General features: G+C 49.7%; 1 protein-coding gene across 7 annotated transcripts; it reads right to left on the bottom strand.

The window, feature by feature from the left end:
- Positions 1-1208: 1208 nt before the first annotated feature.
- Positions 1209-10200, bottom strand: PRKAB2 (protein kinase AMP-activated non-catalytic subunit beta 2). 7 transcript variants are annotated; one of them, XM_053391048.1, is made up of 8 exons: positions 9956-10200; positions 9531-9697; positions 6231-6324; positions 5483-5603; positions 5264-5397; positions 4944-5012; positions 1570-1637; positions 1209-1495 (listed from the first exon to the last, which is right to left on the bottom strand). In XM_053391048.1, the coding sequence occupies exons 1-8, from the start codon at positions 10118-10120 to the stop codon at positions 1474-1476; spliced, it is 840 nt and encodes a 279-aa protein (XP_053247023.1). In that variant the 5' UTR covers positions 10121-10200; the 3' UTR covers positions 1209-1473. The 7 variants fall into 7 exon arrangements, with proteins under 7 accessions (XP_053247023.1, XP_053247024.1, XP_053247027.1 ...); XM_053391049.1 differs by having other exon boundaries at positions 1570-1634; XM_053391052.1 differs by lacking the exon at positions 1570-1637 and having other exon boundaries at positions 1209-1488; positions 9956-10199.
- Positions 10201-11437: the final 1237 nt, after the last annotated feature.

Here is an 11437-nt window from a genome sequence, read left to right as displayed (position 1 = left end):
ATTTTAGTTCCTTAATGTTCCTTTCAGCTCGAAACCAAAAGTCCAGTTATTTTGTATCAGCCCTCGTTGTTTTCAACAAAGTTATACCAGATGAACCCACAAAAACAGCAGAAACAATGTTCTCTTTTTCCAGCTGGCAACTAGCTGACTAGCAGCTCTCTTGACAGCTGTCAAAATCTTCCATGCAACAGACTTTCTCTTGGGGCGTTCCCGGGTCTCGGGGGGGGGGGTGAAATTCCAGTCCCCAAATTCTTTTTATCCTCCAGTAAATCCTTATAGTGTCAAAACCGTGAAATCAAGATCTTTTCACTAGAAAACAGGTTCTCTCGACCTTGGTTGCCCAGTCCTTTGCTTTAACTTGTTTACAAAGAGGGGGGGGTGACTTCCTTTTTAGCCCCTTCCCGCTCGTTCCAAATTCAAAATTAAATTTTTTTTTAAAGTCCCAATCTCCGTATTACTCACGGGTTAGTATTTTAGAGTCCAGTCGATCTTGGAAGAAGTTGGCGCTCTCTGTCAATGGCTTGCGGCTTCACTCCGTAGGCGAGGGAGTACTCTCAGCACCACGCCTCACCCTGCCTCCGTTCCGAAGCCTTTAAAAAGGCTCCGTCGCGGATTGGGGGGGCGCAAATGGTGCCCGCCGAGTCTCTGTGTTCACAGGCATCCGCGCCTGTGATTTTAAGGGTCCCCGCTTCACCGCAGCGGCCAGACCCAGACGCTACGGAGCCGATTCCCTCCGGAGCTCGGAGGGAATCCGCCATTAAACAATGGCGCCAACCCGGAAGTCCCCTTCTGAGGCAGTGTCTAGGGTGGATAATGGACTTGCTGAGGGTCCAGAAGCTAAAACTCAACCCAGGTACAGCAGAGGCATTATTGGCAAGCAGTGAGCAGCGCCAATCTGTTTTGGGTGGAGTTGTGCTCCCTCTAAAGGAGCAAATTTTGAGCCACATCCTTGGAGGGGTAATTTTAGCCTTGGGAGCCACTTACACTGATGCACATAAGTGGGTTTGCTGGAGCATGGGGCTGCATACACACAGCTGGACAGCCAACGTCTCCAGATCTCAGGGGCTCCCCGCAATCCCTATAAAGGCCATAAATCTAAGAAGCCATGACTTTGCTTGCTTCTAGTCACTTTTCCACCACAGGAGCAAACATGAGACATTTCCCCCCCCCCCTCCACGTCCAAGCTAATAAGAACCACAACAAGAGACTCAGCACCAAGCCTGTTTTCCATTTAATAACGTGCATAAATTTTTATTAAAGTTACATTTCAATGAAAAAAAATCTTCAATTTCTGTACACAATAAATTAAAACTGGACTATGCCCCTGATGGGAAAGGGGTCAATGTAGATTCTGGGATGACCCTCCAAAGTCTCTCTGACGACACTTTTTCATGGTAAAGGGAAAACTGGTTCCTCTTACCCCATACAAGCTGCCATCAACAGGAACACTTGGAAGAGCAGCACACACCCATTCTATATTGCAAGTATCTGTAATCATAGAATCATAGAGTTGGAATAGACCACAAGGGCCATCGAGTCCAACCCCCTGCCAAGCAGGAAATATTAAATACATTAAAAGGAACAGTATCCTGTGCAGGTGCTCCCTGTGGCTCCCCATGCTCAGCCAGGACCTCCTGCTGTGAGGAGGAAAAGGATCAACAGGGCAGGGTATTTGCATGTAAAAGGAGCTGTCTCTCCTCAAATCCTTCTTGATGCAAAACAACTTACTTAACTGCTTAAGCAAGACACAGATGGGACCTGTGAAGGCAGTTCAAGCAGGCTGGGATGGAGGTGTATGGACCACTCAGCCCTTTCCTCTATCCAGGCTGAGGCTGAACGCTTTTGGCTGTATGAGCACGTAGCTAAAGGCTAGGGAGGGAGAACTTGCAAATCCCTCAAGTAGCCACAAAGTGCTCAGCTCCTCTCTGCCAGGCAACCTGCCAGTATGGAAACCATGCAAGAGCCATACAGAGGCCCTTTTCTATTTATGCCCCCCCAAGCCTCTGCCACTTTAGCACTGCCCCTTCCCTGGCTGCTGCCAGCACCAGCCCACTTCTTAGTTCACCTCAGCTCTTCTATTCTCTTCCTGCATTTCTGCACTTCTCTCCACATGACAATCTGAGCCGACAGCATGGTCCAAGTGACTACTAACTTAACGCTGCTTGCGTATATGTGCCCAGAACAATAGCACTGGGTAAGAATATTTCTTAAAGCATCTAATTCACTCATTTCCCCACCCCCAAATATCCACTGTTTTGAAGGCTAGAAAATGTTTAAGACAACAGTAAGTCAAAACTGTGATTCTCAAGATCCTAAGAGATGTGCTAGCCGCCAGAGAAATGTCCGGTATCTCAGGACTTTTTTCCATGCCCATATAAAATTCACTCTTAAAACACACACAAATATATGTCAAAATGACCGCTAAGCTAATGTGTTAGGGAAAGGGAGTTGGCCAACTACAGGTCACACCAAGTTCCATTGTAAGATTTGATGGTCTTCCCAAAACAGGTGTAGTGTGAAGGCAGTAGCCAGGCTCTCCCCAGCAGTTGAGGACTAGAAATAGGCAGGAAAAGCCAATTCCAATGAATGTAAATATTAAGTAACTATTACCCAAGACATCTTAAAACAGCCTCAACATTCAGATGCAATATGCCTTTGATTCTGGGGATAAAGAAGAGAGGAAAGTCTTCATAAACATGCTCTCTTTATTAGCTTCCAGCTGGCTGGGCAAAATGGACCTTTGGTGTGAGACTGCAAGGCAGCTCCACATTTCCAGCGTCAATTACCTTCCACACCTAGCATTGCAGCTACTTCCTGCTGCACAGTATTTGTTTGCTTATGTCTGCAGACCACAACCGATTCTTTTCTTGGATAATAAAAACATTCTGATGAGGAGTGACTCAAGGGCCCTTCACAGGAGTGTCCAACACTGAAAATACTGCTCCAGAACAGTGTGATTCCACAGGAAAGGACAAGCACCTTATGGTTTAAGATGGCACCACACTGAAGCAACTCTGCAATTTTGAATGTGGCTATAAAAGGCCTGCAGCGGTAGGTGTTAAGCATGTAAGAACTGCCCTGCCCCATTAGACCAGAGGTCTGTGTAGTCCAACACACTTCTTCCGACCATGGTCAACAAGATGCTGTCAGGAAATGGACAGGCAGCACTTGATGGGAACGGAGATTCAGTAGCTCACTCCTTGTAAGTGTCGAGGTTCTATCTAGTCATCATGATTTGTAACCATGTGCTAGCTAGACCTATCCTCTGGGTCCCGGTCCCCCCATTGTAGCATCCCTTGGCAAAGGCCCTATGTTAACCAACAATGACTGGAACATAAAGGGAGCAGGAAATGTATAATTCTCCCAGGGCCATGTAAAATAAGGAGCAGCCGATCTCTACCTTAACACTGTTCTACTCCTAGAAAATGCTTGGGGGATTACAAAAGGCTGTCCAGGATAGGTTAGCAAGAAAGGAAGGCTCAGTGCTTCTTCACATTCCCCAGGAGGAAGCCATTTCACCCCCATGGTTGATAAGTCTAAAGAAGATAATGCACCCCCCAAATTTGGTAATATCCTTATGCTACAAAGAGGTGCAACTTGTATGTCACAAACAGCCATCAAGGAAGAAAGCTCTTGATCAGCCTGCAAAGCCAATAGAGACTGATCTCATGCAGAGCAGTAGCCTCTGATGAAGAGCCCAGAAGCCGACTGCCCGCTCTTGTGTCTGCTTCTATTCCGATGTGCGCAGACAAAGCAGCGGCCTGTGCTCCCATGGAGACAAGGACAGACCCAACTCAGATGGGCTTGTAGAGGAGAGTAGTGACGTATTTCTTCTTGTAGCGATGAGTGGCACTGAGCACCATGACACCATCCTGGGAGGGAAGGAGAGAGGAGGATTTAAAGGGTTCTAGAATACCATGGCATGGTGCTCTCCACTACATGCTTTGGACTGCAAATCCTATCAGCTCCAGCCAATATGGACAATCATCAAAGATGATGGGAACTGTAGTCCCAAACATCTGGAGAGCACCAGGTATTGGCTACCCCTCACTAACTGCTTACAGAGGGCTGGTGGGGGAAGTTCTGAGCAGGGGTTAAGAGAATGAAGATATTAGAGCAGAAAGTTTGTGCTTAGAGGGTTTTTACACACTTTCACCCTTCCTCTTTCCCCATCCTTAATTTTCTTCCAGAGTAAAATACTTGCAGACTCAAAGTGTAAAATGGGCTGCTCCCATCCTCATTGAGAAGAGCTGGAAGAAAGTGGGATATTTGAGAAGAGACACTTGGAGCAGAACAGCAGACAAGATATAGGCAGCCTCAGACATAAGAAGTGCTTTCCATTTCAGGTAAAGGTAAAGGACCCCTAGATGGTCAAGTCCAGTCGAAGGCGACTATGGGGTGTGGCACTCATCTCCCTTTTCAAGCCGAGGGAGCTTGTCCACAGACAGCTTTCAGGGTCAAGTGGCCAGCATGATTAAACTGCTTCTGGTACAATGGAACACTGTGACAGAAAACAGAGCGCACAGAAACGCCATTTACCCTCTCGCCGCAGTGGTACCTATTTATCTACTTGAATTGGTGTGCTTTCGAACTGCTAGGTTGGCAGAAACTGGGACAGAGCAACAGGAGCTCACCCCATCACACAGATTCAAACCATCAACCTTCCGATTGGCAGGCCTAAGAGGCTCAGTGGTTTAGTCTCTCATTTCAGCTTCTCCCCAAGAATGCTTTTTTTTCTGAACTCAATCACAGCTATCTTACCCTGAATTCTAAACTGTTAAAACCCACAACTGGACAAGGAGGTAAAGCAATTAGCAAGATGGTGCCGTGCATGGCAGGAATGAGAGAGAAGAGAGAGAACACTCAGTCCATTGCCCTCAAGCTCTGAGGAGGAGGAGCAAGAAGAGGAAGAAGCACTGCAGGCTGCCTGGTCCTGGCCTTACCTTAATTGACAGGGCATAGAGATGGTTCAGCATCACATGGTTTGGCTCAGGCAAGAGGGCTGGGTCACACTGAAACAGAAGGAAATGTCACTTTTCACCTATGCAGCCATTTCTAATTCTGTCACTGGGTGCTTACATGTACCTTAAATTTTAGCCGCATGAGGCCAATCAATGTGGGCACACCCCATAGCAGGTAGGTGTGACCTGTCCTGCTCCAGACACTCTGGGAACCACAGCTCACTTTAGAGTAAGGCTGCACCTCCCACAATGGAGCCCTCTATAAAGGTCTTGCTGTATACTGCCTTCGAATTGGTACTCACCGAAATGTTAGTATCCTTGTTAAGGATGACTTGGAGGAGATGGGGAGGAAGAATGGGCGGGGACTTGAAACGCTCCTCAGGTCGATAAACATACATTTCTTGGCCATATATTCCAGGAGGGGAGCCAGAAAGGTCTATTAAAAATAAAGATAGTATGAGAAAGGAAACCAGGAAACACCATCATTTTGGATGTTGACACCAACAGCACAAGAAAGTCACCTCGACAGGAAGTCTCTGAACTTTCTAGGGAGTCCACCTTTAAAGCATCAAACACTTCGAAGTCAGACTTCCTGACATGAATCAGATTGTTAATTGTCCCCATCTGACTGGTGACCACTGGCTGAAAAACAAGACAGAGGTACATGCCACAGCCGCAGGTCAAATCCCCACCCTTCCCAACATATATATGCAGAGAACAAAGTCACATCCCAGGTGAAGCAAGGAGAACTGTGTAGAGGAGGTTAAACACAGCTACAAAAAAGGAAGACTTAAAAATCCTCAGTAGTGGTAGATGTAACATATAAGCAATGCAGAACACAAGGTCTCACTATTCAATTAAAACCTACGAACTACATCGAAAAGCCAGTCAGAATATGTACTAGGGGAGCAGTACATAAATTCAGAAGCACAGTTAAGTGCCAGGGATTCTACCCTGAAAAAAGAAAAAGAGAAGAAATCATAGAAGCAGTCAAAATAATCCAGCAAAACTGGAAGGAAAGCCAGGGGCCTTGTCATTGGCAATTTTAGCCAGAAGGTCCTGCTTGCCTCTTCTAACTATCAGAAGCTACAGAGTGCACTGATAGTTAACCCAGGGATGTAGCCTGCAGCATGTGACCCTGGCTCAGAGAACTAAACTGACAGGGCAGGCAACAAGGTCAAGCCCAGCCCACCTGAAAATGTACGGGGGGGGGCGTGCAGAAGGACCTCTCAGCAATATGACACAGACACATGGAAGAAAAGGAGTTACCTCGGAGGGATCATGAACCCACTGGCCATCCACAAAGAACTTGTACTGGTGCTCCCCTTCAGGAAGGTCCAGAATAGCGACAAAGTCATTGTGGCTAAAAGGAGAGGGAGCAATCATCCACAGTGAGAGGCAACAGCTTAGAGCCTCATCCATCCACTCACAGCACCATCTGCCCACTCATGTATCAACTATGGTTCTATCCTGCCCCATAAAGCTCCAGGTGGCATACATAATCTTTTTAAAAACACAACAAAAATAAAAGTAATCAATATAAAACACGTTACGCATTACTTTCAAAAATGGGGAAATAAAATCTATTAGAAGCCCCCCAAAAGCTTGCAAAAAAACCAAACGGACAACTTAGAAAACTAATCAAACTACTCAAAGTATAAGTGAGCTACATTGTGCCAGAATTTACAGGGAGCCCTGAAAAGAACAGCAAAGTACTAAAGCTGCAATTGTCATGTACTGTCAAATGCCACAGCAATACTGGCACGAGACTGGGTTACCTGGAAGAACACAGAGCCACCACACAGAGCTCCCTGAATCTTAAGATCCCCTTTGGGGGCCCAATTGTGTATCCTACTGTCAAGTGAAAAGAGGAAATGGCCACAAAGGAGATGGCCTACTCAATGATGGAGCCCGTTAGGGAACAGCCTTTCCAGAGCTCACATGGTGCTTTCTTTATAGTTTTTCAGTGCCACATTAAAACTTTTTAATCACATTTAAACTCCTATTTCAAAGCAACCCCGTGGTCTTTACTGTTTTAATGTTGCTTTAGAGAAACCTTATGTCCTCATTCTTTCAGGGTGGTTTTTAAGGTGAGCGGTTGGCACAGTGGTTCATCCCCCAGCACGCTTTACCCATCAAGTTCAAGGGACCTCCAATGTATGCCAGCTTTCTCTCGAGTCTTGTTCTCTGTACAATATTGTATGAAACAGACCAGTAAAATTTCCAAATTACTGTAAGAGTTTGGATTTGATATCCCGCCTTTCACTCCCCTTCAGGAGTCTCAAAGCGGCTAACAATCTCCTATCCCTTCCTCCCCCACAACAAGCACTCTGTGAGGTGAGTGGGGCTGAGAGACTTCAAAGAAGTATGACTGGCCCAAGGTCACCCAGCAGCTGCATGTGGAGGAGCGGAGACGCGAACCCGGTTCCCCAGATTACGTGACTACCGCTCTTAACCACTACACCACACTGGCTCTGGAATTTATTAGAAATCCCTTGCCTTCCCTTTTAGGTACTGGTAGGGAGGGAGGCTTAAAAGAGAACAGCCTGTCCTGCCATTATCTTTGTGCTCTTACAACCTGTGACAGCTGGGGAAGCGTCTCAGTTGCAGTAAACAGATCCAAGTAAAAGAACTTAAAGTTAAGCACCTGTGAGGAAAGGTTAGTTCCACCCACTAATTAGCATTTAATTAATCATCACCTGAAGCTGAAACAGAAGCACAGCACAGGGTGTTGCATGCCAGAACCTTAATCTCACAAGGGTAATCCTTTAGCTGTAGCTTTCAGTTCAGGAGCTGAATGCCCATGAGAGGAAATCTTCTAGAAAGCAAAGAGTTCTAGCTGGCAGCTCTACTCTAGCAGGGAAGCCTAGAGTGGTTGTAGTAAACCTCGACCAGACACACAGATTGCACGCAAGTTTGGAAAGGACTAAAGTTGTACGCTTTACCAAGCCCACAATGCCTAGATCAGGCGTCCCCAAACTAAGGTCCACGGGCCGCAGACCCCAGACCCCGTCTCCCAATCGCAGCCTCCTCACGCACCACCCAGGCATCTCCCCGCCCCAGAGGCCGGCGGTGCATAGTCGGCAGCCACTCCTGCCTGAGCAGGAGGCGCAGTCCTGTGGGGCGCAGAGGCCAAGAGGGCAGCCTTGAGGGGGGAACAGTGTCTCTACCAGGGTCTGAGGCGCCTGAGAAGCGAGGAAACCCAAATGCTGACAAAGTATTCAGAACACTGCCCAGGAGTACTCTGCGAGAAAATCGGAGACGAAGGGAGCAGGCCCGGGTCAGCGCCACATCCCTGCCGAGGTGGACGAAGCGAGCAGGGACTGGCCCGCATGAGGGCCTTGCTGGCGATGCAGCGCACCACGCCCTCGCTTCCTAGGGTACCCACATCGCCCCCCTGGGCCCGGTACTGACTCCAATCCCCTGATCTGGCGCACCTGAAATGCCGCGAGTTCGTGATGTGCCAGAGGAGTTGCCCCCGCAGTGAGTTGGGAATCGTGGGGACGGGTGACACGCAGGCAAGCTGGCATGTGGGGATTTGGTGTTGGAGGACAGGCGTGCAAGCTGGGGGGGGGTTAGGGAGAAACACGGGCAAGTTGGGTCGTGAGGATGGGGCTTAAGGATTAGGGAAGGTTAGAGAAGCACATGCACAGGCTGGGTTGTGGGGAAGGGGGTTAGGGAGACATGTATAAGCTGGGTTGTGGGGATGGGGGCATGGAAGGCCTGCATGTAGACTGGGCCATGGGGGTTAGGGAGATCCCTGTGTAGGCTGTGTTGTAGTGACGAGCATTAGCAATACTTCCCAATTGAAATACTTATAAGTTTATGTTGATTAAAATCATTCATTTAAAATATTGTATTGTTTTTCCTGTTTTTTGTGCAGTGTGCATAGGAATTCATTCATATTTTTTTCAAATTATAGTCCGGCCCCCAACAGTGTCTGAGGGAAAGTGAACCGGCCCCCTGTTTTAGACCCCTGGCCTAGATAGTGGACAAATCTGCTCCTAAACAAAATATAGACTTCATCTTCAGTTCAAGCTCAGTCTATGCCCTGTTTAGGTTAAAAGCAGGATTCATAAACTAAAGAGGTGGTGTAGATCTCAGTTCCATTTTTTAAAAACCAGCTTTTTCAGTTTTCAAAAAAGGGCATGTTGAAGTAGGCTTAAAGTGAGAGAGAGCCCCTCTGTGTTCCTGGGGAGGCTACATCTGACTACATCTTCTCCTCAATCATTGTTTCCTTTACAAAATCAAGATGCTACTGCCCTACCCTGCCAGGATTAATGATACGTTTTATGTGAAGCATTTCGAACCTTTGCAATATGCCATGTACGACACGGGGCATCACACACCAAAGTCAGGCCTTCAGAGCATCCATCGCAGCAGAGCACAATGCTTTGCACCGGCTGAGCCATCAAGCCCTAACAATCCCATGATGCGCATGGATGTATGTAAGCAGTCCCCGACAGCCTTTCATTCCCAGACCCCCCTTGCTCTTCTGGCCGGTGTTTGCTCTGTGTAACAACCTCTCCTCGCCGACACACAGGCAGAGCAGCATTTCCGCCAAGGCACCTTTTAATGAGAGGGATCTTGGCACTCCAATTGTTGAAGGATCCAGAGATGAAGACTTCCTTCCCTCCCTCCGTCCATCGTATGACGGTGGGACGAGCCTGCTGGGCTGGCTTGATGGACTCGTCCAAGTCATGGTGCCAAGACACAAAACCTTTATCCCCGGGAAGCTGCAGGAGGAAAACAAGAGCTGCATCTTTCCCCCTGGTTCTCCCCCAGCGCCCAGGGCGCTCCGAAGCCCGACCCCTCCAGCCCTTTGGATTCAGCTCGGGGGGGGGCACTATGGCGGGGTCCCCGTGAGGCCTCCCTCCGGGCAGCTGGAAACCCCCCCCCCGCTCCACACGCTCCCCAGCCGGGTCTCTAGTGGGGGGGGGGGCAGAAGGCAAGACGCCCCCTCGCCCCCCCCGCCGCGGGTCCTCGAGGGCTACCTTGGCGTCGGGGGCGCTGAAGAGGGCGGGGTCGTCGCTGCTGCCCACCATGATCTTATGGGGAGGGGGCTCCTTGGCCGGCGGAGCCACCCCGGAGCCCTCCGAGCGGGGCGCCTTGCTCCCCGGACGCTCTCCGGACCCGCGCTCGCTCGCCGTGTTGCCCATGGCCGGGGGGCGAAGGGGGTCCCGCGGGCAGGAGGAGGAGGAGGTGGCCGCTGCTGCCGCCGCCCTTCGCCCAGGGCCTCCTCTCCGGCGCCCCTGGCGCCCTCTCCCCGGCCCGGCGGGGCCCCGTCAAAATGGCGGCGCCCAAGGAGCGCATGCGCCCCGCGCCGAGGCCCCACGGGAGGGAGGGAGCCTCCGGCGGGCCGCTTTCTCCTCCCGAGGAGGCCCGCCTCGCCTTCCGCGCGCGCCCCGGCGGGCAGGAGGGCTGTGCCGCCCAGGAAGGGGCCCGAGGGGAGCCGGAAAGAAGCCCCTCAAGGCGCTGGTCCTCATTGCGCCGCTGCTTCTGCCGCCGGGAGAAAACGGGGGCGGGGCGGGGGGTGAGAAGAAGGAAGATTAAGGAGTTGAGGAGAGTGAGAAAGTCCGGAGGTGTGAGGAAGCGACAAGGGAAACTGGGCGGCCCCACTGCCAGCCCTCGGGGGCAAGAGAGAGCCGAGGCTCCGGCGAGGGAGGCGGCGAGAGGAGGAGCGCCCCCGCCCTGCTCGAGCCGGAGAGGCGACTCGGCCGCCGCTGCTGCTGCTGCCGCTGCTCTGCGCCTCTTTCCCCGGGATGCAGAAAGGTCCCTGCTGGGCGGCTCTCTTCCTTCGTGCGCCCGCATTCACCTGCTGCTTCCCTCCGTTCAGCCGCTTGCAGAACCCTTTGGGCTTTAAGCCACTCTTTCAATACGCACTGTTAACATTCATTGGTCAGCCAAAGACAGGTTATAGCCAAAAGGCAAATAAAAAGCAAACAGGTTTTAGCAAGCAAGCAAAGAACAGCACGATCAAACACATGTAATAAAACACGTACAATAATATGTATAACCGTATCTCGGGTTGCGAGGCCAGAGTCCTAGGCTTTCTTGAGTTGGGAGCCTTTTACCACAAACTTAGCAGGCTAAGCCAGGCTCTAGCCTGGCTTAAATTAAACAGATGTTTAATTTATTCAATGTCACTGAGGTTGGTGATCGGCTTTAATAATAATAAACATTTTGTCCTTGGAATTTCATATTACTTGCAATATAGCATAGAGTATATAATGTCCTCTCTTATCTGGCATCCACAGATGCAAAAGCGCTGTTCTCTAGGACTTTACTTCTAATGCTCATCCAGAAAGTTGGCTTTCATTGCCTGAAACCTAGAAATTCCCTACAAAAGAAAGGGGAAGTAACCACAGGCAAGTATTTCTCTAGACTGAACTGGGTTTTGATGTGGGCCCAGTCCTGCAAGTAATTCCTGCAGGTGCTCTTGGATGTTTCCTTGGCTAGACTGCATATTGGCTACT

The sequence above is a fragment of the Podarcis raffonei genome, chromosome 6, assembly GCF_027172205.1.
Source record: "Podarcis raffonei isolate rPodRaf1 chromosome 6, rPodRaf1.pri, whole genome shotgun sequence".
Taxonomy (NCBI): Eukaryota; Metazoa; Chordata; class Lepidosauria; order Squamata; family Lacertidae; genus Podarcis; species Podarcis raffonei.
Note: the sequence above shows the minus strand (reverse complement) of the source record. Positions and strands in the feature narration are given on the sequence as shown.

Bases quoted from the DNA above. Each gene is read 5' to 3' on its own strand.
- PRKAB2 (XM_053391046.1), bottom strand. From the start codon at position 10,120: ATGGGCAACACGGCGAGCGAGCGCGGGTCCGGAGAGCGTCCGGGGAGC. The intron at 9,698-9,955 runs GTAGCCCTCGAG...TTCCTCCTGCAG, and splicing joins TCAGCGCCCCCGACGCCAAG to CTTCCCGGGGATAAAGGTTT. The intron at 5,398-5,482 runs GTGACTTTCTTG...TATTTTTAATAG, and splicing joins TTCAGAGACTTCCTGTCGAG to ACCTTTCTGGCTCCCCTCCT.